Here is a 24,902-nt window from a genome sequence, read left to right as displayed (position 1 = left end):
ATGGCGGTGAAGGCGACAGCGGCAGCGGCAGCGGCGGCTGGGGGTGGGGGGTGAGGTGAGGCGAGGCGAGGCGAGGCGAGGCGGTTGTGGTGGTGGTGGTGAGTGAGGGCGGGGCGTCGGAGGGGTGTCACGAAGGTGACCTGTGGGGGAGGGGAACAGCCAGGGTGAGACATGCGGAGGGTGAAGGGTTGCCCAGAGGGGAGGGGATAGCTGAAGTGGAGGAGGATGGGTCAGGTTGGGGGGGGGGAGTAGATGAAAAGGAAGGGGGAAATAGAGGGTGGGGTGGGTCAAAGGGCATAGAAAGAAAATGGGCGTAGCCTAATCTAAGGAGAAATGGGCTGAGTGAGGTGAATTAGGGCTGAGGTGGGGTAGGTGGGAGGGAAGGGGGAAATGGCGGGTGTGGTGGAGCAGGTGGGGGAGGGGAGTACGGTGGGGTGGGGTGGGTCAAAGGGCATAGAAAGAAAGTGGGGGTAGCTTAATTAGGGAGAAATGGGCTGAGTGAATTAAAGTAGGTATGATGGGGGTGATGGGCGGGGTAGCCTGAGATAAGGGGAACTGGTGAGGTAGGGGAAAGAGATGAGTGTTGTCTGCAGGGTGAGGGACAGGCTAGTGTTTCTACTTTCCCTATTAATTTTTTTTTCTTTCTCACTGGGTTGGGTGTGTTTTTGTTTTTTGTTTTCTTTTTCTCATGCTGTGTAGGTGGTTGCAGTATGGTCCCAGGCTTGGACGTGCCATGGGTTCAACTCGGATGACAGCCAGAGAGCTGTGTGAAAATGATGACCTCGCCACTAGCCTGGCACTGGACCCCTGCCTGGGCTTTAGGACGCACAAGATGGGCATTAGGTGGGAACCACATTTTCTCTTGGCCAGCCCTTGCTAACTAGTCAATATTCCCAAGGCTGTGGCCAAGAATACTATCTTGTTCAGTTCTGCTACTGATGCAGTGTTTTTAAAATAAAATACTATTGCCACGCCAGTCAGGGATTTGGAGTCTTGATAGCAGCTGACACTTCCCCTGCATGTTGGAATGTCACGAAGATTGGCATGAAGCATGACTTTGTTTTTTGAAGGCAGTATCTGGAAACATTGAGTGTGTGGGGGTGGGGAATGTAATAGAGTTGCTCTGTACACATCCCAAGAGTTCAGCTGTGTAAGATGCCTGGTTCTGTACAGCTACCCAAAGGCACCATTCCTTTTAAGGGCATATGCAGAAACAAATAGATGTATTGGGATTGTGGGGGGAAAAGCACAATCCTTCCTATTTGTGATATAATCTTGCTGTTTGTTGGAGAGGTTAGGAACAGCAAGTTTGGACATTTCTTGTTTTATTAAAGAAGATAATTCATTTTAAACTTAACACTATTTTTCCTCTAGTAGAATTATGGTTCTGCTTAGCAGGATCACATTTGCTGTATGATAGTGTTGTTTTAATATGACATTGACAGGCAGAATTAGATAATCACACTATTAGCCTTCATCTGCATTTGAAGGGGGTTGGAAAGGGTTGAATGTCACATAGCAGGTCTTTGCTGTTTTAACTGTCTCTGTGTTTTCTTCCCTTCGCAGTCCCCTGCCTGCGATTCGGAGGAGGCAACACCTACGGGAGGCATTGCAGACTTTTCGGAAGAGACGGGACCTGGAGGGCGCCTTCCGGGCACTGACCATGGGCGAGTGGGCATGCCAGTACTTCCAGAATCGCACAAGCCAGCAAGAGGCCATGCTGAAGGCACATGTAAGTCCATTTCTTTATGTCCCTGCTCATGATGAGAAGTCTAGGGTTACCAGATGGCACAAGATGGGCCAAGAGTATTTCCCAGACTAAATCCCCAGCTACCTCTTTTCTTTCCTCTCCGTTTTCCACCTTCTTTTTATTGCCATTTTTGACTCTTCACCATTTCCTTTCTGTGCCACTCTGTTTATGTGAGGGGTATAACCTATATAGAGCAGTGAGTAGAACTTTAAACAACGGTGTGACGGGTAACCAGCATGGAGTGTCACCTGCAAGGAGTGACAGGTAGAACCCTAAGCAAAGGCAGAGAGGATTGGCAGGTACAACCTTAAACAAAGGCAGAGAAGGGGGTAACCAGCACAGAGTGGCAGGTACAACCCTTAGCAAAGGTAGAGAGAGAGTAACCTACCTAGAGTGGCAGGTACACTCCAGCCACCTTAGCTTGCAGAATAGATGGACCATGCTGATCTATATCTGCTATCGTTTACTATGTTATGAATTTGTTCTCGTTGTGCCTCTTCCTGCTCTTCAGGCTCTTCCCATTCTATTGTTGCCCCTTAGATTCTCCCCTTTCAGACCACTGCTTTTCTTTCTGGGCCAGGGGTTGGGATTTACGTTCCTTCCACTGGTACTGACCCACTAAGGGATGGGTTTGTGGAAGGCTTCTCCTCATGTTGACACCATGAATAAAACTGCTCGTTTGATGTTAATTGAAGAGCATGGATGATGATGGTGGAGAGCAAGCAGAAAAACAGATGGTTTGCATTGCTGCTTCTGCTGACATGGTTTCAACAACTGCGGCTTGTGGAGGGGGGAGGCAGAGATGCCCTGACTAGGAAAATTAAGGTATCCAGTATTTCTAGACAAGCAGCTCTTCGTTCTTATACTTCATTCTTGCATTCCGGTCCCGTCATTTTCTGTCAGCGCTCCAAAGTACATAGGAGTTTACGACAGATAGTGACTGATTGGTCCGTTTTCGTTCCCTGATTCTCCATTGACAGGCAAGGGGGAAGTAACCACGCTAACACATCCTGACAGTTCCCAGCTGTGGTGTTCTCACTTAGCTCATGATGCACAGGGATTCTCATAGTACGTCTTGACCTCCTCCTGCCTCGCGTTACCACTCCATAAAATGGTACTGTGTTCTCTGTGCTTCCTTTCACTTCATTAATACAAAAACAAAACAGAAGAGGGAACAAAAACCTGAACGGACGTTGATATGACAGATAATGGAACCCTGCTTGGACCAACTCAGGCTCTCCGTCCTTCCAACAGGCCCATACCTGGTACCTGCAAGAGTAACCTTTCAGGCAGCAGTTTCTGCACACTTGGCTGCTAATAACACACCGACTCCTGGCAAGCTGCACAAAACAGGCACTCCAGCATGCCACATCAACCATGCTGCATGTTTCCTCTATCTTTCCAGTGGCAGATTTCTCACGTGTCGCAATCAGTCTGGCCCCATGAAGCTAAGCCCGCCATCAGGCTGGACAGTGCCCCTCAGCTTTCCACTGCCTCCATGGTGGCCTGCTCCAAACACTGAAAATAGGACAAGTCAAGATACCATCCGTTCCTTTTAAAGCCACAGACTCTTCTGCCCGAGAACACAGAAGGTCAACCAAAAGACTGTCTCCCCTGGAACATGGCGCTCCCTCCGGGGGATCACAAAAAATCCCTCCCCCTAGCCTCACTACGCAGTTGGAAATGCCCTATCATCGGACCATACAGGAGATTCTTCACAATCACCTATGCTATGATTCCTGCAGAAATTCCTTCTGGAGAGTACATCATTATTACAGAACTCTTCTCAAAGCTCAATTATACCACAGTCTCCACCTGAACTCTCAGGGGACGCTTCAGATTTTCCTGATCCAGAAGACTGCACATGGAGCGTCTTGTCCCCTTACACAGGACCACTTCAGTTCACTCTCGTCTTAGGCTCTGGAAGAACTCACCATTTTAGATGACACCCTCCCCCCCCCCCCCCCCCCCCCCCCCCCGCCTTCAGATCCTGCAAGTCTTCAACAAAACCTTCTTCAGGGGTTGAGGATCACTGTTGCACCAAATTTATGCAGAAAATCCCCAAATTGCTCTCTCTTCAGTCTCTTGCAGCTTTTCAAAATAAGCAATTTTAATGCTATTCTTCGTTCACTTAATGATCCTAAGGAAGTTGTCAGCTTCCACATTCACCAGGTCCTTTAGGATCTCCAGCCCAAGATCTGGAAGACACCACTAACTACCTTATCAGCCTCACCTGGATCAAAAATAGAAGGTCTATCTTGCTCCAGTCATATTCATATCCAGGATCTCCACCAATCTGTTATATCTGAAGCAGTCTTGAAAAAGGCTAAAACTACTCAGATTTAAGCCGATATACCACCTGGGAAAGACCAGAAAATCCTAGGTACTATAGGCTTAAGGAGTGTACCAACATGCTATGCTCAACCTCAAGATTGCAGCTTATCAACTTCAATTGCTGTGCTACCATCATTCCCTCATACAGCAGTTGACTGACTTTGCCTACCCTCTTCTTGAAGATTGGCAAGAACAGCTATCGCTTCTCTGACAAGATCATCATGAATGTGGTTTTCACCTCAACAGGAGGAAAACCATCTGCTGAACTTTCTACTCCTACTAGTAAGTAGCCAACACTGTTCAGAAGAGGACTACAAGAAGCCACCTTTCTCTCAGCCCTATTATTCACGTTCCAACGGTGTCAGCCCACAAAGCACTATCAACAGCATCAGAAACCTCGAGAGCAGAAATGCAGCTCACTGTAGCATCGATGTCTAACAAATCTAACCATAGTTTTTCACAATCTGCCAGTAGGAGGCAGACTACAGTTTTTCAAAGAGGTATGGCAATCCATCACCACAAACAAGTGATTCCATAGCCCTGACAAAGAACATTTGTCAGAGCTATAGAATCAGCTTCTTCAAATTCCCCCCATCATCACAACAGGCAAACAAACCACCCAGACTCCCGCACCAACATATCAGCAAATTCTCCTTGGAACTAGAATCCCTTTTCAAAACACGTCCTGTAGAACCTGAACAGCTGCCTCATCACGGAACAGGGTTCTTTTCTTCCTCATTCCGAAAAAAAACTTCAACATCCTCAACAGATTAGTTTGTAGGGAGAAGATCAAAATGAGTTTCTTAGCCACAACTCGATCTAAAGAATTGGCTCACCTGTTTGGACCTCAGTGATGCCTATGCCCACACCACTGGCAGTTTCTGTGATTCAGCATTACCAATACAAGATCCCCTTCGGTTCATCCTCGGGGCTTCAGCAAATGCCTTGCAGTGGCTCACTTTTTGAAGGAGAGGATATTTTGTTTTACCTTATCTCAGTGATTGTCTGGTTTCAGGTCCTACCTCAGAGGTTACAGCCAACACCATACAGGCAATGATACTGATATTTCAGAGCCTGGGCTTCTTCATAAATGAGGAAAAGTCCCATCTTATTCCTGCCAGACAGTATGTTAAATTGGCATATTACTGGACACACCTGCAGAGCCAAACTCTTCCTTCTAGACGACGGAGAACAGAACGTGCAGATTTTGTGTTCAGAAAGTAGTATCAGACTTCCACATTTATCAGCCAATAATGCTTCTAGTTTTCTGTCCAAAGTTGCATTCTGTGCTGGTACATGGCACTTTGCGGACTGTGGACTTCCAACATATGCTCTTCTACTAGCTTCATGCCACTAAAGCAGTGGCGTAGCCAGACTGCCAATTTTGGGTGGGCCTGAACCCAAAGTAGGTGGGCACAAAATTTTCTCTCTACCCCCCCCCCCCCCCCCCCCAGCAAAATGTAGTCACACTCAGATGCATTTGTCACACAGGGTAAAGTGCTGCTTTTCAGTGCATCAGATTTCAGACAATTTATTTAATAGCCTTAACACCCTTTTCAGTGAGCTTTCAGAGGCCAAAACCTCCTGCCTCAGGTCAGTATAATGCTGTTACGGTATCCTCTCCTGACCTAAGGAAGGAAGTATTGGTCTCTGAAACTTTATTAACACCATATTACTTTATCCTAAATTAAAAATAAAATTATTTTCTTTACCTTTGTTGTATGGCCATTTACTTTTTCTCATTGTGTTGCTCCCAGTCTCTAGATTCTGCTTTCCTTCGTTTTCGCTTGACTCTTCTGCCAGGGTTTCCTGGCCATTTGTCATTTTTCTCTCCTTTTTCTTTGCTTTCTTCAATATTTTTCTGCCTCTCTCTGTGTCCAGATTTAATTAATTCTTACTATCCATTCTTTAATTTCCTTCATCTACTTATGGCTTTTCATCTTTTTCTCACCCTTGTTCTCCCCATGCCCCTTCCTCTTATTCTCCAATCTTTCACTACTCCCCCTTTCCATGCAGCAGCTCTCCTCTTTCTCTCCCCATCCTTCCAGTGTCTCCCCTCTCTCTCCCCATCCTTCCAATAGTCTCCCCTCTTTCTTTCTGCATCCTTCCATCCAGTGTCACCTTTCTCCCTACCCTTCCATCCAGCGTCTTCCCTCTTTCTCTCCCCATCCTTCCACCCATCTACCCTCTCTCCTGATCCTTCCATCTAATGTCTCTCTCCCTCCTTCTAACCAGTGTCTATCTCTCTACCCTTTTCTGTTCAGTGTCCCTTCTCTCTCCACATCCTTCCACTCTCCCCTTTTTCTCTGCATCCTTTCATCCATCTCCCCTCTTTCTCTGCTATCCTACCATCTGTTTTCCCTCTTTCTCTCCCCATCCTCCGTTTTCCCTCTTTCTCTGCCATCCTCCCATCTGTTTTCTCTCTTTCTCTCCCCATCCTTCCATTTCCCTCTTTCTCCCCATCCTGCCATCTGTTTTCCCTCTTTCTCTCCCCATCCTTCCATTTTCCCTCTTTCTTTGCCATCCTCCCATCTGTTTTCCCTCTTTCTCTCCCCATCAATCCATTTTCCCTCTTTCTCTCCCCATCCTTCCATTTTCCCTCTTTCTCCCCATCCTGCCATCTGTTTTCCCTCTTTCTCTCCCCATCCTTCCATTTTCCCTCTTTCTCTGCCATCCTCCCATCTGTTTTCCCTCTTTCTCTCCCCATCCTTCCATTTTCCCTCTTTCTCCCCATCCTGCCATCTGTTTTCCCTCTTTCTCTCCCCATCCTTCCATTTTCCCTCTTTCTCTGCCATCCTCCCATCTGTTTTCCCTCTTTCTCTCCCCATCCTTCCATTTTTCCTCTTTCTCCCCATCCTGCCATCTGTTTTCCCTCTTTCTCTCCCCATCCTTCCATTTTCCCTCTTTCTCTGCCATCCTCCCATCTGTTTTCCCTCTTTCTCTCCCCATCCTTCCATTTTTCCTCTTTCTCCCCATCCTGCCATCCATTTTCCCTCTCCCATTCAGGCCCACCAGCCCCAGCTCCCATTGCCGGCCACTGCTGCATTTCCTGATGAGCAGCAGGGCCGGCGCGCGGCGCTACAAAAAGAAGAAGCGCTCAGCTGACTGAGCGCCAACGCGTCGCTAACCCGACGAGAAAAAATGTTTAAAAAAAAACGCGGCACTGCAGGCAGCCTCGAAGCATTGGCTGCTGCCTCTGCAGGCTCCTTCCGTCTCTTACGTCACTGCCCCTGCTTCGCTACAGGGCAGTGATGTAAGAGACGGGAGGAGCCTGCACAGAGCCAGCAGCCAATGCTTCGAGGCTGCCTGCGGTGCCGCATTTTTTTAAAAACATTTTTTTCTTGTCCTTAGCGACGCGTTGGCGCTCAGCTCAGTCAGCTGAGCGCTTCTTCTTTTTATAGCGCCGCGCGCCGGCCCTGCTGCTCATCAGGAAAAGCAGCAGTGGCCGGCAATGGGAGCTGGCGCTGGGCGGGCCTGGGCTGGAATTGGGTGGGCCTGGGCCCACCCAGGCCCACCCGTAGCTACGCCCCTGCACTAAAGACCTTCAGAAAATCTCTCGACTCTTCATCTCCTTCAGCCTAGCCAAACCAACTTTCCTGGGAGCTGTTAAGATGACCACGCATTAATGTGTCTGCTATCTAAGGAGAACGTCCGTTACAGGTAAGCAGTCAAGCTTTCTTTCCATCCCCCACTGTTCTAACATATTTTCTATGTTTATTACATATGTTTTATATATTGCTGATCCAACACATGCAATGTGTTACGTTTGTGAACAAAAATATATATATGAAACGTTCAGGTTCCAAAATGTAATGATAACTTCTCAGTTCTACAGGCTTGCTTGCCATCAGGAAGTGTCTCGTTATCCAAGTCAGATTTGGTATTTTCCCTCTTTACATCCTGCCCCTCTCAGCAGAGGAACATACCCATCACCGTATGTATATCAAGACTCAGGAGCTTTCCATGTCTTTAACTCCAATGTCAGACCTGCTGAGAGGCGATCACAGGGATTTACTACTTAATCAATAAAAAAGGATTACTAGCACACCTCCACATTCCTACCAGGATTTCTTGTCTTTGATTTTTTTTTTTTTAATGTAGAAATAAAGGTCACATAATCCGCTGTACATGACACCACTGGGCTAATTCAGTACCCATCTGATTAACTGCTGGATTTGTATAGCAGATTCTACCTTAACTGCCCTTTCCTTAACATCCACACCAGACCAGTTCAGAACGTGTGAATTATGTCCATTGCTGGTTGGTAGACATAACTCACAGATTCTGGACTAGTCTGATGTGGATGCTAAGGAAGGAAAATTAAGAAGTAAGACATATTTTCCTTCCTTAGCACTCATACCAGACCAGTCCAGAACTTGTGAGTTATGTCTGTTAACCTGCAGTGGACATAACTCACAGTTTCTGGATTGTTGTGGTGGGACTAAAGGAAAGAGGATTATCAGGTAAGGCACAATCTTTCCTTTTTGAAGCCGGATAATTACTTCCAACATTTCTGTTATCTCCGCTTTCTCTCTTCTTCCAGCAGGCGTGCTTTCAGTGTCTGAAGCCTCTCTAGGGTTTACGTAGTAGGCCTTGTATCATTTTAATGGCCCTTCTTTGAATTGCTGCCATGTTCTTAATGCTATTATAAAGAATTGACCATAGTACTCGAGGTAGGGCCTGATTGGTAACTCCTTATTACCTGTTCTGTGCCTGAGCATACTGTTAGCTTTGCTGGTTTTGTTATTAAAATGCCTGGCTGTCTTTAAAGCACCCTTCTCTGGCAGGCAGGCCATCCTTCTTCCTCCCAGTGTCTCCTCTGAGAGAGACTGTCCTCACCTTCATTGTCCTTCTGCTGTGAAAGATGGACCCCTCCCCTGCTTCGGCCCTCTGCTCTGGAAGATGTCCCCTCCCCCTTCTAGCTCGCTGCTGTGGGGGGAAGAAAGCCCCCTCCTATTTCCAGTTCCTAGTCCTTTGTTTATCTTCACCTAGTACAATGTAGATCTGCCCTAATCTTCTCCTGCTTTTAATTCCGTCCCTCCTCTCCCCACCCTCCAGATTTTTAGATACCTGCGTATGTTCTTGCCAGAGAGTGGCTTCATGATCCTGCCTTGCGGTCGATACTCTCTTGAAACCAACGGGGCCAAGGTCATCTCATCGAAGTCATGGTACGTCCAAAACACAACTATGTCTTGTCTGGAGACTGATGCTAAACTATGTTTCCATATCATCATGCTGATCAATCCATAGACTGGTGGGTTGTGTCCATCTACCAGCAGGTGGAGATAGAGAGCAAACTTTTGCCTCCCTATATGTGGTCATGTGCTGCCCAGTGTTGCCAGGTGGGCGGTTTTCCGCGACCCGCCGCGGGAAATTTTTGCCCACGGCGGGTTGCGGTTTTTTGGGCTGCTTTTTGGGCTTCAGGGCGGATTTTTTGGGCGGCTTTTTCGGCCGTGGGGGGCGGGGTTAGTGACGTTTTTGGGCGGGGTTAGTGACGTTTTGGGTGGGAGCCGATGACGGGGGAGGCGGAGCCGATGACGGGGGAGGTGGGGCCGGTGACGGGGGAGGCGGGGTTGATGACGGCGGGGGCGGGGGTGATGACGCGGGGGTGGGGGTGTCAGGGGCGGGGTTTGAGTTTGGGCGGTTTTTGTGCTGGATTGGGTGGGAAAAAAATTTTCCACCTGGCAACACTGGTGCTGCCGGAAACTCCTCAGTATGTTCTCTATCTCAGCAGGTGGTGGTCACACACAGCAGCAGCTCTGGCTAGGCCTCCAAGCCTAATTTTTAGGTTTTGTTGAGTGCCTGGGGTTGAGGGCTCTTCTTGAGCAAGTGCAAACCTGGTGGCGCCAGGTCCCTCCTTTTCTCCCCCTTCCCGCTGGCTCCGTTAAAAAAAAAAAAAAAATTTTGAACGTCCTTAAAGGCGTTTATTTCGACGTTTATTTAAACGTTTATTGCAGCTACTCACTGGGACACCAGGTCGTTACAGCTCGGAGCGGAAAGCAGGTAATTTTTACCTTTTTATAGCGGGCAGGGGTTCCCCGATTGATCTCCACGTGGCCTATGGCGTCGGAGGGCGAGGGCGCAAAGAGTCGCTCCCCTGATCGCTTGGGCGCTTCTAGAGGGGATGCGGGGGTCTTAAAGTCTGATTCGCCCTTGTTGGGTGACAGTTTCGTGACCGATGAGTGTCCCGGTCCTTCCTCCGGTGTGGCGGTTTTTCCCGCCATAAACGCCCATCCCCCGCTGCTCGCCTCCGCCATCTTGGCCGGCCACGCGGCTCGGACGGCTTCTTCTTGGGCCGCCCTTGAGGTGGGAGACATTAATGCCATGAACGCCCTTAATTTGGGCGACGGCACCAAAGCGGCTAAAGTTAAGCGCCGTTCTTCCCGCACGGCTCCTTCGCGGAGTGTCGCGCAGGACGCCATCTTGGATGCGCAGCATGTCTCTCCCCCGCTCTTGCGAGCGCCGGTTGAGGGTGCGTCTAGGGCTGTAGCCCAGGCTGCGGAAGTGCACAGTCTGGGGGGTTTCTCCCCCGAGTTTGTTTTGCTGCTGCATCAGGCCTTCCTTATGCAAAACGCTGCCCCTGCTCCCTCGTCTGGTAAAGAGGTTGAGGCCCCCGGAGGTAAATGCCCTCGGGTTGATTCCCGGGCCTTGGAGGACTTTGTCTCCTCCGATGTAGATGAGGGCAGCGTATCTGAGTTCTCCCAACGGTCCTTTGCGGATTCCTTGGAGGAGACGGATCCCCGCTCGGATGGAGCGGATGACCCCTCTGCAGCGCGGCTCTTTAGCTCAGAGGATTTGCCCAACCTGTTAGTGCAGGCCATGGGCATTTTGAAGATTTCCTCTCCGGAGGACGTCTCTCCCTCAGCCCCTGTTGGCTCTGCCATTATGCTGGGGACGAAGCGCCCGCCTAGAACCTTCCACGTGCATGATGCCATGCACACCTTAATTTCGGCTCAATGGGATGTCCCGGAAGCGAGCCTTAAAGTGGCTAGGGCTATGTCCTGCCTCTATCCTTTGCCTGAAAGTGAACGTGAGGCCTATCTGTGGCCTACCGTGGATTCTTTAATCACTGCGGTGACTAAGAAAACGGCGTTGCCGGTGGAAGGTGGCACGGCCCTAAAGGACGCCCAAGACAGAAGATTGGAGGCGGCCTTAAGGTCGTCCTTTGAGGCGGCTGCTTTAAGTTTGCAGGCCTCAGTTTGCGGCTCCTATGTGGCGAGGGCGTGCCTGACTATGGTGCAGCGGGCTTCCCCCTCGGATCATTCCTTGAGGGCTGATTGGCCGGCCCTGGAATCGGGCTTAGCCTATTTGGCAGACTTGCTGTATGATGTCTTGAGGGCCTCAGCTAAAGGCATGGCTCAGACAATCTCTGCGCGGCGGTGGCTTTGGCTGAAGCATTGGTCTGCTGACCACGCCTCTAAATCCCGCCTGGCTAGATTGCCTTTTAAAGGCAAGCTGCTCTTTGGGGTCGAGCTGGACAAAATCGTGACCGATCTCGGCACGTCTAAGGGCAAGAAGTTACCAGAGGTCAGGGCTCGGGCTAGTACTCGCCCCGGTACCTCCAGAGGACGGTTTCAGGAAGCCCGTCGGTACCGCCCGGGCAGGTCGGGCTCCTCTGCCCCCTCTTCCTTCAAGAGGAACTTCTCCCCCAAGCAGCATTCCTTTCGCAGAGACCGCCGTCCCGGAGGTGCGCCCTCCGGTCCTCCCCCAGGGTCTCGTACCCAATGACGGGGCCCTGGTCCATGGCCCAGTGCAGATTGGAGGACGCCTGTCCTCGTTTCTGGGCGAGTGGACCAGGGTAACTTCAGACGCTTGGGTGCTGGAAGTCATCAGAGACGGCTACAAGCTAGAGTTCTGCCGACCCTTAAGAGACGGGTTTGTACTCTCTCCCTGCAAGTCTCCGGTCAAAGCTGTGGCAGTGCAGCAGACCTTGGACAATCTGATCCGCCTGGGCGCGGTCGTTCCGGTGCCAGAAAGTCAGCTTGGCAAGGGGCGTTACTCCATTTACTTTGTGGTACCAAAGAAAGGAGGTTCTGTCCGGCCTATCCTCGACCTCAAAGGGGTCAATCGGGCCTTGAAAGTGCGGCACTTTCGCATGGAGACTCTCCGCTCTGTTATAGCGGCAGTGAAGGCAGGAGAGTTCCTGGCATCCTTGGCCATCAAGGAAGCGTACCTGCATATTCCCATCTGGCCTCCTCATCAACGCTTTCTGCGTTTTGCAGTCCTGGGACGACACTTCCAGTTCAGAGCCCTCCCGTTCGGGTTGGCTACTGCTCCGCGGACCTTTTCCAAAGTAATGGTGGTCATCGCGGCCTTCCTACGAAAGGAAGGGGTACAAGTCCATCCTTATCTGGACGACTGGTTGATCCGAGCCCCCTCTTATGCAGAGTGCGGCAAAGCTGTGAACCGGGTGGTTGCTCTTTTGAGCTCCCTGGGGTGGATCATCAACTGGGAGAAAAGCCAGCTGCGCCCAACTCAGCCCCTGGAGTATCTGGGAGTTCGATTCGACACCCAAGTGGGCAGAGTGTTCCTGCCAGAAATTCGGATTGTCAAACTTCAGGCTCAGGTGGACCAGTTCCTAGTAGCCTCTCCTCTTCGGGCTTGGGACTATGTGCAGCTGTTGGGCTCTATGACGGCCACGATGGAAGTAGTGCCCTGGGCCAGGGCTCATATGAGATCACTACAACTCTCTCTGCTGCAGCGCTGGACTCCGATGTCGGAGGATTATGCTGTGCGCCTTCCCTTGGACCCAGCAGTGCGCAAGGCGCTGAGCTGGTGGACGCAGACAGACAAGTTGTCTGCAGGAATGCCTCTGGTGACCCCGGAGTGGATTGTCGTCACGACGGACGCCTCTTTGTCGGGCTGGGGAGCCCACTGCTTGGGAAGGACAGCGCAGGGGCTCTGGTCTCCTGCAGAGGCAAAGTGGTCTATCAACCTCCTGGAACTCAGAGCCATTCGGTTGGCGCTTTTGGAGTTCATCCCGGTACTGGCGTTGAAGCCTGTATGGGTCCTGTCGGACAATGCCACGGCTGTGGCCTATGTCAACCGCCAGGGAGGTACCAAGAGCGCCCCTCTAGCCAAGGAGGCCATGAATCTATGCCAGTGGGCGGAAGCGAACCTGGAACAGCTGTCAGCGGCCCACATTGCCGGAGTCATGAATGTCAAGGCGGACTTTCTCAGTCGCCATACCTTGGAGCCCGGAGAGTGGCAGCTATCTGCTCAGGCGTTCTTGGACATCACGAAGCGCTGGGGCCAGCCGAGCCTAGATCTGATGGCGTCATCGGCCAATTGCCAAGTGCCGCGCTTTTTCAGCAGAGGACGGGACCCTCGATCCCTGGGAGTAGATGCTCTTCTCCAACAGTGGCCGACACAAGAGCTTCTCTGTGTGTTCCCGCCCTGGCCCATGTTGGGCAGGGTGCTAGACCGGGTGGCAAAGCATCCGGGCCGGATAATCCTGGTGGGTCCGGATTGGCCCAGACGTCCCTGGTATGCGGACTTGATCAGGCTCTCAGTCGACGATCCTCTGCGGCTGCCAGTGGAGCAGGGTCTGTTACATCAGGGTCACGTGGTGATGGAGGATCCCTCCCCCTTTGGTCTTACGGCCTGGCTATTGAGCGGCAGCGTCTGAGGAAGAAGGGCTTCTCAGACAAGGTCATCGCCACTATGCTGAGAGCGAGGAAGCGCTCTACTTCTACTGCTTACGCCAGGGTTTGGCGTACCTTTGCAGCGTGGTGTGAAGCAGGCTCATTTTCTCCATTCACTGCTCCAATTTCTTCAGTGTTGGCATTCCTGCAAGAAGGTCTGGAGAAAGGCCTGTCGCTCAGTTCCCTTAAAGTCCAGGTAGCGGCCCTGGCTTGCTTCAGGGGCCGCCTGAAGGGTGCTTCCCTGGCTTTGCAGCCAGATGTGGTGCGTTTTCTCAAGGGAGTTAATCACCTGCGCCCTCCTCTGCACTCGGTGGTGCCTGCGTGGAATCTCAACCTGGTGCTAAGAGCGTTACAGAAGCCGCCTTTTGAACCCTTGTCGAGGGCATCTCTGAAAGACCTGACGTTGAAAGCAGTCTTTTTGGTGGCTATCACTTCAGCCAGAAGAGTTTCCGAGCTCCAGGCACTCTCATGTCGAGAGCCTTTTCTGCAGTTCTCTGAGGCAGGAGTGACTATTCGCACAGTGCCTTCCTTCCTGCCCAAGATTGTTTCTCGCTTCCATATGAATCAGCAGCTCTGTCTCCCTTCCTTTCGTAGGGAGGACTACCCAGAGGAATACTCTGCTCTCAAATATCTGGATGTGAGACGAGTTATCATCAGATACTTGGAAGTGACCAATGATTTCCGGAAATCGGATCATCTGTTTGTCCTGTTTGCAGGTCCTCGTAAGGGTCTGCAGGCTGCTAAGCCTACAGTGGCAAGATGGGTCAAGGAAGCCATTGCAGCGGCTTATGTGGCCGCGGGGAAGGTGCCGCCTATCCAGCTGAAGGCTCACTCCACTAGAGCTCAGGCGGCCTCGATGGCAGAGGCCGGGTCCGTCTCCTTGGCAGAGATATGCAAGGCGGCAACTTGGGCATCGGCCCATACATTCTCCAAGCATTACCGCTTGACTGTGGCTGCTCGGGCGGAGGCCCGGTTTGGAGCTTCAGTGTTGAGGTCAGGGATTTCAATGTCCCGCCCTGGGTGAGTACTGCTTCGGTACATCCCACCAGTCTATGGATTGATCAGCATGATGATATGGAAGGTAAAATTATGTATCATACCTGATAATTTTCTTTCCATTAATCATAGCTGATCAATCCATAGCCCCTCCCAGATATCTGTACTGTTTATATTCTGGTTGAATTTTAGGTTCAAGTTTAGTCTTCAGTTACTTCAGGAGGACTTCGTGTTCAAGTTTTTTCGCTTGGATTCTTCAAGAGTTGAGACGAGTTTGTGTTACAGTGAGCTGCTGCATTCCTCTCCCCTCCGTTTTACGGGGCTGGATTGAGACTTAAATTCTGCCGGCACTCCCTCCCGCTTCGTGCGGCTGTAGGGCAGCTTTGTACCCCTCCCGCTTCGGCGGTGTTAGGGTCAGTCAGCTCCTCCCGCGGTTGCGGTTGCAGGATAAGCCAGATCCCCCCGCATCGGCGGGGTGGTGTCCCTCCCCCGCTCCGCGGGGATGAGCTGGACGGATTCCCCTCCCCCACTTGTGTGGGGATGAGCTGGGTTAATTCCCCTCCCCCGTTTCGGCGGTGGTGAGCTGGGCAGAGTGTCCCTTTGTGGGTGTAATTCTCTAAGTGCTGAGTCCTGCGGATGGAGCTTTGATATCGACATACTAAGGAGTTTCCGGCAGCACATGACCACATATAGGGAGGCAAAAGTTTGCTCTCTATCTCCACCTGCTGGTAGATGGACACAACCCACCAGTCTATGGATTGATCAGCTATGATTAATGGAAAGAAAATTATCAGGTGTGATACATAATTTTACCTTCCTTATTAGGAATGCATTACAGTAATTCTTTTATTAATTTGACATCTTATGACACTGAAGGTCAGTAAATGGAAAGAACTGAAGGTGAAGTGGTGAAGAAGCTTGGTGGGGGGGGGGGGGGGGGCGTTAGTCATTCAGGTGCTTCAGCTGGAAGAGAAAGTGATTGGCATTTTTATAGTGACCAACACGATAGTGAGGAGGAGGGTGTAGGATATATACAGTGGTGTTGAAACAGACTAGCATGTTGCAATGTTGTTGTCTGGAGAAAAAGTCTCAATGCGGAGCAGGGTTTAATGGTGATGAAGTTCATGGCACACTATTAGCAGAAAATCACTGAGAGTGAACCAAGATGAAGGTGGGGGAAGGAAGGGAATGGGACACGACTGCAAGAAGGAAATAGAGGGAGATTGCATAATGGTTGGAGAAAGGGACTGGGGCATCCAGGGGCAATGACAGAGGCCCAGGGATAACACGATGTAAGGTCCTGGTGAATAACTCACGTCTTAGGGGCCGTGACTGGGAAAACATTATGGCTGTGGTCTTGAAAGGCAGCAACAAAGAAAGTTGTATGCGTGCGTGCGTGTGTGGCCGAACTCCATGGGATAGCAGAGCGCCCAAGATAGGCCTTCAACACATGGGGAAAAGGTGTGGGGGGGGGGGGGGGGGGAGACTTGAAGGAACCTGTTCTCCCATGAGAGAGTGGTGAATGCTGGAGTGACTCGAAGCTTGGCAAAGTGTAAGCTGGCTCGACACAGAGGCCAGCAGTAGAAGAAATGAGGGTGGGGGAATACTGGCTCTTACCCTGCATGCTGAGCTTCTCCATCCACAGAGCATGTGGTGTGGCTGTGTCAGGCTCCGTGAAGTGTGAAACTGAGCATGGATCACAGGCTGCAAATGGATAGGGCATATCCCAGTGCTGCATTTTGTATTCTAGGCAACTTGTGTTAATGTAGAGGGTAAGCCCACAATGCATAATGTGTTTGTGTGCACAGAGATGGCAAATCCCCCCGCACCTCTTACCTTCTGTTTGCTGCGCTCTCCCACAGGGCTAAGAATGACAAGATTGAACTGCTGGTGGGCTGCATTGCCGAGCTGACGGAAGCAGACGAGAGCTTGCTGCGGCTGGGCGAGAACGACTTCAGTGTCATGTACTCCACACGAAAGAAATGCGCCCAGCTCTGGCTGGGTCCCGCCGCCTTCATCAACCACGGTAAGCCTAGCCTGTATCAACTCGTAGGGTTCTGTGGTGTGTCAGTTTTCAGTCATTCACTGGGTGAGAGGTGGAAGTTCCCTGGGGGAGGAAGGAGAGAGTAGAGATGGTGAGTCCATGCAGTGCGCAAAGAGAGAGGGTGTGGGCCTGTATTGTCCAATGGGTAGAGAGCAGGTAGACGCATATAAATCAAGTACAAATGTACAGCAAGATTGATAGACATTTACTTCTGGGTTCTATATATGGCGCTCAAATCTGTGTGCACGCAAATTAATTAACAAGTCCTGTGTTCCGAAAAGTTGCATGTGTAGTCGTAAAATACAACCTTCGGGCTCCAGCATTTACACCAGGTTTCAGCAGATGTAAGTCTTGGGCCAAGCGTGATTGTATTAAGGTCACGTGCCCTTGATAGAATAGTGGTTAGTGCCGATTTTTGAGTGTGTCCCCCCTCCGCCCCCCCACCAAATAGTGGAGGTGCAAAGATGTGACCGCTTGCTAAATGTCCGAGGCACCCACGTCTGCCTCGAGCCTAATATTCAGCTGGAATTGTGGGCATTAGCACAGAGCGTGACCTAGCGCAGATAGCCCTGTGCGCAAAGCTGGAGCATGAATGCCGCTCTGTATCGGGGGATGTCTGGGATGCTTCATAAAAACACTCATCTCTTTCCTTCTCTTTTTTTTTTGTCTTTGCTGGCGGATGTCTGTGTCCCTCTCCTCCTCCTCCCTCTGGTGGCTCCAAAGACTGCAGGCCAAACTGCAAGGTGGGTTACAGGGAACTCCTGGCAAAAGGGGCCATTACGTGGTCACCTCGCTAAGCTGGCCCAGAAGCCCTGCGCATCAAAGGAAACTGCGCCATTCGCTTCCTAACTGTGCAGACTTTTTTGCCGCTGTTCTGTAGTCTGGGTTTCCGCCTGCTTTTCACACGTGATCTGACTGTGTAAGAGTTGTCTTTCTTTCTCTTTTGATTCAAGTTTGTGCCAACAGAAGGCAATGCAGCTTGCGTGAAAGTTCTCAGGGACATCCAGCCAGGAGAGGAGATAACGTGCTTTTATGGTGATGGCTTTTTTGGGGAGCAGAACGAAGCATGTGAATGTCGCACATGTGAAAGGTGAGGAAGAGAGCGAGAGTAGGTTAGCAACCTCCAAGGATAGTTTTACCCCCCCCCCCCCCCCCCCCATCCCCACCATAAAAACAATTGCTTGTCTTACTGTGTCCTGTCGTTCATCCATATTACAAATTCACGTGCTTGCTCCCGTTTCCTGGTTAGTACCCTAGTCCAGCCTTCCTCTGATAACACTGCGACTCCCTCCTTTCCTGTCGTGCATCTCCTCTCAATTCTTACTTCCTCCCTCAGTATCTCTCAGGCTCTGCTCACCACTGTCGTCCCCCCCCCCCCCCCCCCCCCCCGCCTTTTGTGTTTCAAGGAAAGGGGAGGGAGCCTTCAGGCTGTGGAGAAAGGAGAAGTTGGAATCTACCTCACAGGAGAAGTACCAGCTGCGTGAGACGGACAGCCGGCTGCGGAGACTGCTGGGGCGGTGCAGCAAGCAGGCCCCGCACCGTGCTAACCGAAGGAGGCAGGGTAAGGTGGCAGGTGATTCCACAAAAGTGGGGAAAGGGAAGGGATTTGGGGTATAGTGTGTGCCTTTTATCTCAAAGTAAGTTACATTCAGGTATAGGAGGTATTTTTGAGACATTGTGCTCACTAGGATCCAGAGACCTACACTAGTCTGCCTACAGTGATTCTGCACAGGTTTGGACAGACTGTATTAAGCAGAATAGTGGAAGAGGGGGCTGAGAACCAGGGAAGCCAGGCCTCGTGGTCTTGAGTGAGTCGCCTCAGATGGATACTGTTCCGGTATTCTCGCTATTAGCCGCTTTGCACCTATTCAGGGAGCTGGCGGACTACAAATGCAGTGACTAGTGCAGAATATAAACAAGCTTGCACATCTGTTGTTAAGAATCCAAGCTTCTCTTTTAAGATGTCACTGCTTCGTTAGTTTCACCTGCCAGTGACTTTGGTTAAGAAGCATCTGTGGTTGTCTGAGGGGGGAGACACTGTCCAGCTCTGTCTTGGACATCTGTGTCTGAGACAAGGGGGGGAAAGTGTAAAAAGAGGCATTTGGTGGGGCCTAACTGAACCTTGGTGATTATTTGGAGTTGCCCAGGGTGTCACCTTTCACTTGAGCCCTTGAAGGCAGATTATCTGTACAAAGTGAATGCATGGGGTAGCTCAGAGCTGCTCTTATCCTACATTGATCTTTATTGTTTTCTTACAGGTGCACGGCATGGACTGTCTCTGAAAAGACATTCAAAATTCAGCAGCAGGGCACGCTCTCCGAGACTCAGGTCACTCCCCACCCCTCATTATTCCAGTTCCTGTTCCACCGTTGGGAAGAGGCTGCCCAGAGGAAATCTGCCATCGCCAATCCCCAGCAAAGGTGCAGGTCGTGAAGTGGCTTTGAGTGGCTTACACGAGCAGATTGTCCCGAATAACCACTTGAGGCACGGGAGAAGCTGGCAGAAGAAGGTTCCCCTGGTCTCTCTCTGCCGCAGTAGCTGCTGTAAAATCAGGATGCCTGTAGTCTCCCTCATGTGGCAGCAGGCAGTTCCCAACGAGGAACAGGAGGACGTTGTGGCAGAAAGCCAGGTCTGGACCCCAGCAGCTTCCGATTCTGATGAGGCAACAATTTCTGTGGCCACCAAAGAATCTGTTCTCACTGTTTGTAGCTCAGAAGAGGAAAGTCCCGCTTCAGCTGAGAGCTCTAGCCCAGCGCTCATATCAGACAGCCTGGGTACCCTGTCATTGCTTCCGGACTCTCAGGGATCAGCTGCTGGGATGGACTCACTAATATTAAAGGATGCAGGTTGTGTTTCACATGAGCATTTCTCTCCTGCGGTTACATGGACAGAAACCCTAGCAGAAGCCAGCTGGAGTCCCCTGGCTGCCGTGACTGAGTCTGTCAACGTGAATTCGGAGATGAATCAGTGCTCTTTCAAAACGTTGGATCTCAGCTTGCTAAAGCAGCTCGGCTTGACCCATTACATCAAAGTGGACCTGAGTAAGTCTGTGATAGCCTGTGCAGAGATGTCGAGGCCTGCTGGTGTTCAGGAAGCAACAAAGAGCTTGGAGGTGGGATCTGAGGAGAGCTCGATACAGAATACACTGAAATATAGGGGTTCCCGTGAAGCCTGTAAAGATGACGAAAGAGCATCCCAGCCCACCACCCGGAGGTCCTGCAAGGCCAGGCATCTCATTTTAAGAGCACGGACGGAAAGGAGAGCCACAAGGAGGAAGCCTTTGGAAGCTGCCAAGACATGGAATAGTAAGATCCAACCTGTGCACAAAATGCCCACAGGAAGGGCAACTCCAGATGACCCTGCCAGGAACATCCAGAAGTGGCTGACTGTGGAGATGGAGCTGGACCCCAAGCTGACCTCAGAAGCCTACGTAAACCTCAATGTGGGGCAAAACTGGAGGAGGAGCCGTTCCCAAGCAGAGGATTGCCCTAGCAGGGACAACACCAGCAGGATAGAACCCAAGCTGGCCCGAGCTGGCCCTGAGGACAAGACAAAAAGAATGGTGGCTTTCAACCCTTTCACTCCATGCAAGCGTCTGCGGCTGGTGGTTAGCCATGGCTCGATTGACCTCGATACCGCCTCCACCTCCAGCGAAGAGTCCAAATGAAGGACCAAACCTTGGTGCTTTGATATTTTATTTGTGATTTTTATTCTTTCCATCCGTTACAAAAGTTTCATAGTGCAGAGAGCCATGAACCACCCCCTCCATAAAAAAAAAACCTGAGTATCTTATTAAATAGAATGCCGTGAACAAATTCAGACGGCATTGGAAATGGAAGTACAGTATGCTCCAAATCAACAGTGTGTTTGGGCACTATAGAATGACTTAATTTTTTTGTGGTGGAAAAGTGTAGGGAGTGTGTGTGTGTGTGTTTTCCTCTGTCCTTTTATTCTCTTCCTCTCCTAAGCACATTGTGTGCCAGCATCCAGAAGAAGAAATCCAGAAGTGACTGGCAATCTCTGGTTGGGTTTGGTAAGAGGATGCGATCCCTCCTGAGGGAAGCAGCCGTCTCCGAACATTGCTGCCTTGCCCTTTCTCCATCTTTCTTCTCCTCTCTCTCTTTCTCACATACCTACAAATGGTGCTATGCTTCTAGGAGGTGAGAAACACTTGTTGACAGGGAGGTGACAGAGTCTCACTGAGGCTTCTCTCTTAAAATTAACAGCCTTTAAGGAGGATTGGTGATCTTCTACTCTGATGACTGGATTTGTGGCTCAGTTTTTCTTGCCTCAACACATCTCTTATCCTTTTGCCCCCCCCCCCCCCCCCCCCCAAATGTCCATCTCCCTACTCCACTTGCTGGTTTTGTTTTCAACAGTCAGGATAATTCTGTAATGCATTTTTTTGACCCCTCTCTCCTGGTGGGCAAAAGCCAGAAGGTGAAGATTAACATTTGGTCCCCTCGACCTCTTTTCTACCTTAATTGTTGAAGGCCCCTGTTGGAAAATCAACCTGCGAAAACCAGGTTTTTAGAGCTCAAGAAACTAATACATATTTCTGGCTCTAATATGCATAAAAATGCTGATTTTTTTTTTCCACAAATTTTCATGTCGTGGTATTTTTATTTTAGTGTGTTTTTTTTTTTTAAGATGTTTTTTCTTTTCAATATTTATATTGTCTCTAGGAGAGATTTCCCCTTGCCCAGGTGGTAACATCCTTCCCTTTGTTATACTTTATTGATGTTCTCAGTGCCGCTTCCTTTGGAAAAGGTCTTGGTGCCGTACCCCTTCCCCAAGAGCCAGATACAATCTAGAGCTGCGAGTCGGTGTTTGGAAAGATGCAAGTCAGTTTTAGTGAGGCAGAGCTGAATCTTGCTGCTTTTCCGATTATGCACTTGTGAGGGAAGGTTTTCATGGACCACACATCCGTAGATATATACTCAGTTTAAAACCTGGAGGTGGTATAAAAAAAGAAGTCTCTGGACAGTCTGGTCTTAGGTTTTCATGCTCGTTTGTCGACTGTGTACCCATTTGGCTTGGTGGGTGCACTGACACTTGATTTTTGCATGAGCTGGTTGTGGCAATGTGTTTTGGGAGTTTTTTTTTTTAATGCCATAGCAACCAAAACGAGAAACCATCCTGGGATGAACTGCTGCCTCATTTCTCTCCCTTCTTCTGCTTCATGCTATAGGGTGGGGTCTCTGAGGACCACAGGCACTTATTAAAAAATATTTCAGCATTGTTTGCACTAGCAGTTGAGGATGTAGAGTCCTGTTTTGATTCACCGATTCCTGAAACAAACTTCCATGGCCATCCTTTCCTACACTACTCTGGTCTTTTGGGGAGGTGTGTGTTGGGATCTGTGTTACTTTTGGGAGCCACAGAAATATTGAAGGGCTTCCGAAAACAAACTCTCTGCCATTGTGCTGGAAAGCTAGAGAGTTTGTGTGGGAGGAACATGTCCAGCCAAGACATCCCTGATGCCAATGCCAATATCTTTTTATATCCGTAAGTGGAAGGAAGGCAAATTCTCCCTGGGCGCCGTTCACCCTCATCATGTCCTTTCCTTGTAGAGATAAGTTTCCAAAATCACTGACAGCTTGAAGGTGGGCCTCCCTATGGATTTTGCACCTGCTCTTTTGCATGAGGTTTCAAATCCCTGAACAGATTTAACTCCTGCCTTTGGGGACCGCCACTTTGTTTACATGTAAAGCTCGACAGCTGCATTTAGTCATTGAAGGGAAGATATTATTTATCTCCAGGCCTCTAGCCAGGCAAGTCCCTCTGAAATTGTCTGCACTTCCTTTCTCTCCACACCTTGGCAATGAATCTTTTTAAAATGTCACCTGTCTGGTCATTTGTAAAAGCCCGGTCCCACCCACTGTAATGTGGGAGTCACAATGCCCTTTAAAGTGAGGCATTTTGATTGGAGGAAGGGTGTTAGGAATTTTGCAACCTCGCACATGTAACTGGCCTACCCGTTACCTCAATCTTCATCCTTGAACGTACACGTCACTTTACAGTTAGGTGCAGTACTGAATTCTTTGGCTATTACCTACCTACCCCACCCCCTTTTTCTTATTCCATCTCTCTTCCCTACCCAGAGGTTCTGGTCATTGACTGTACCGGAGAGTAAATCTTGCTGAGGTCCATGTGGCTCTTCCCAGCCTGGCCCCTCTGTTGGATGAGTGACAGGAAGTCCTTAAGTTTGAACTTTGCCACAGTTCCCTTAGGTTGGGTGTTTTTTGTGATAATAGCCTCTGGGATCAGCCCGGATGAAGTACGTCCCCATTGTAGTGTCAGACCACTTGGGACCTGCAGCTGCCCCTCTTTCTCATTAAACACAGATCTTCCGGAAAAGCTAAATACGATTCCAGCCATCGCAGTGTCATGACTTTTTCACTGTGTGAATTTTCCGTTCCGTTGTACTTTGCTTGCAGAAGATCATGGAAAGAGGGCGTGGAGGATTTCTTCTTTCGTGCCCCTGTCTGGGCAGGGATGTGTTAAGGAGTGGAGGTATCATGCTAGCTCACCCCCTCATATGCGTGGATTTGCAGTCGGTCTCAGTAAAGCAGCTTTCATGGACTAGTCAATGCCAGTTTGACTCTCGGTCAGCAGTTTGGAGAATTATTTATTTGTGGGTCTGAAAGAAGCTGCACCATGAATGCAGCTGTTGCTTTGCCCAATAGGGCTCACAGGGACACTACTAGAAGTGTGAGCAAGTGTCATAACTTAGGCAAGTTGTGGGAACGGTGTTGGGGGAGGGGGGAGCGCACTGTGGATTTGGCCTGAGACTGGGAGGCTGTGAGTTTTGAGCCATGTGGCCTCCATTAGGCCCGTAAAAACAGGATAAAAGTATAGTGTTCCACCAGTCCCAGGCTGTGTTCTCTAACACCATTCCTCTCTGTATGCCCTAACTGTTCTTTTTAAGAATATTGAATAAACGCTTTTTAAACAAAAGGGCCCTGTTGGGTGTGTGCTGCTTGCTTAGGCTGGAGCTCATAGGATGAAAGCAGTGGGGTGGACAGTTCAGCCCACGGCAGTCAGCGTTTTTTAAGCTGCTTACAGAAAGCCGAATTAACCCCAGATGTTCAGTTAATTAAAATTTGATATACAGCTCTTCCTGCGAGCATTACAGAGCGGTGAACTTAAACTCAAATAGAAAAGGAAAGGAATTCCATTGTGATCAGTCATGCAAAACTGACTCACTATCATGACTTCCACAAAGTACAGTTACGACACCATGTAGCAAAATATACAGAAAACAGAGCAATGCACATATACAGTGGCCCAGCCAGTGGAAGATGGGTAATTGCCAAAAGCCTTTTGAAATAGGGAAGCTTGTAAAATCTTCCTAAATTCTGGGCGTGATCATTCTAAACGAACCTGAGGGGGAAAGGAATTTCAGAGGGAAGTAGCAGTGTAGTAGAAGGCGATGTTTGCCATTCAAGAGGAAGGAATAGCCAACCAGCAATTGTTCAAGGAGCGGAGAAGTCTGGGCATGCGTAAGGGACGTTGGAAGAAGAAAGGTAAGGAGGGATGCCATGATATAAGGGTGTAAAAGTAAGGTGAAGAATCTTAATTGTATATGGTGCGTAATAGGCAGCCAGTGGTGGTGGATAAGTCGAGATGATCCTGATCAGCGGATAAAGTTAGAACAGACTTTACTGTCCAAACTTTATCTGCGTACTTTGCCAGTTAGCAGATTGAAGTTTCAGCTCTACCCTGGCACCCACCAGACTTGCCTGGTCAGTCGCAGGCAAGATTCAGTACCACTAACTGCTAAAGTCTCAATACTGCTAGATGTCCAGCTTAGCGGGGTTTAACCCAGTTCAGCTCTTTGGAATATCAGGCCCTGTGTTTATAACTGCAGACATTGCAAATATCTGCAATATTAAAATGTCAATGGGAGATGGCAGCACAGATCAATTCAGGGTCTTTTCCTAGCCACATGCAAAGGGAGAATGGCCCCTCAGTGATTATTTGCCATGCAGACTGTTGTGCAGTTGTGTTAGAAAAGGGTTGCGTTTTGAATCATTTCGCGGGTGTTCCTGAATGAACTATTTAGCAAGTTTTATTCTGCTTCCTGCCCCACGATTAATCTCTAATGCTGGATCTCTCTGCTTAACTTGCC

At 49.8% G+C, this 24,902-nt stretch overlaps 1 protein-coding gene across 2 annotated transcripts; it reads left to right on the top strand.

Moving 5' to 3' along the window:
* Positions 1-23,749, top strand: KMT5C (lysine methyltransferase 5C). Of its 2 annotated transcripts, none has more exons than XM_030197847.1 (9): positions 1-55; positions 700-843; positions 1,567-1,732; positions 9,143-9,252; positions 16,587-16,750; positions 17,492-17,511; positions 17,722-17,858; positions 18,175-18,329; positions 19,027-23,749. In XM_030197847.1, exons 2-9 carry the CDS (start codon positions 734-736, stop codon positions 20,433-20,435), a joined length of 2,271 nt encoding a protein of 756 aa, XP_030053707.1. In that variant the 5' UTR covers positions 1-55; positions 700-733; the 3' UTR covers positions 20,436-23,749. The 2 variants fall into 2 exon arrangements, with proteins under 2 accessions (XP_030053707.1, XP_030053708.1); XM_030197848.1 differs by lacking the exon at positions 1-55 and adding an exon at positions 86-98.
* The last annotated feature ends 1,153 nt before the right edge of the window (positions 23,750-24,902 follow it).

This window comes from Microcaecilia unicolor, chromosome 3 (genome assembly GCF_901765095.1).
Source record: "Microcaecilia unicolor chromosome 3, aMicUni1.1, whole genome shotgun sequence".
In the NCBI taxonomy this organism is placed as follows: Eukaryota; Metazoa; Chordata; class Amphibia; order Gymnophiona; family Siphonopidae; genus Microcaecilia; species Microcaecilia unicolor.
Note: the sequence above shows the minus strand (reverse complement) of the source record. Positions and strands in the feature narration are given on the sequence as shown.

Excerpts from the sequence above, each read along its gene's own strand:
- KMT5C (XM_030197847.1), top strand. The coding sequence starts at position 734 with ATGGGTTCAACTCGGATGACAGCCAGAGAGCTGTGTGAAAATGATGAC. Across the intron at positions 17,859-18,174 it reads GAATGTCGCACATGTGAAAG|GAAAGGGGAGGGAGCCTTCA; the intron begins GTGAGGAAGAGA and ends TTGTGTTTCAAG. Across the intron at positions 18,330-19,026 it reads TGCTAACCGAAGGAGGCAGG|GTGCACGGCATGGACTGTCT; the intron begins GTAAGGTGGCAG and ends GTTTTCTTACAG.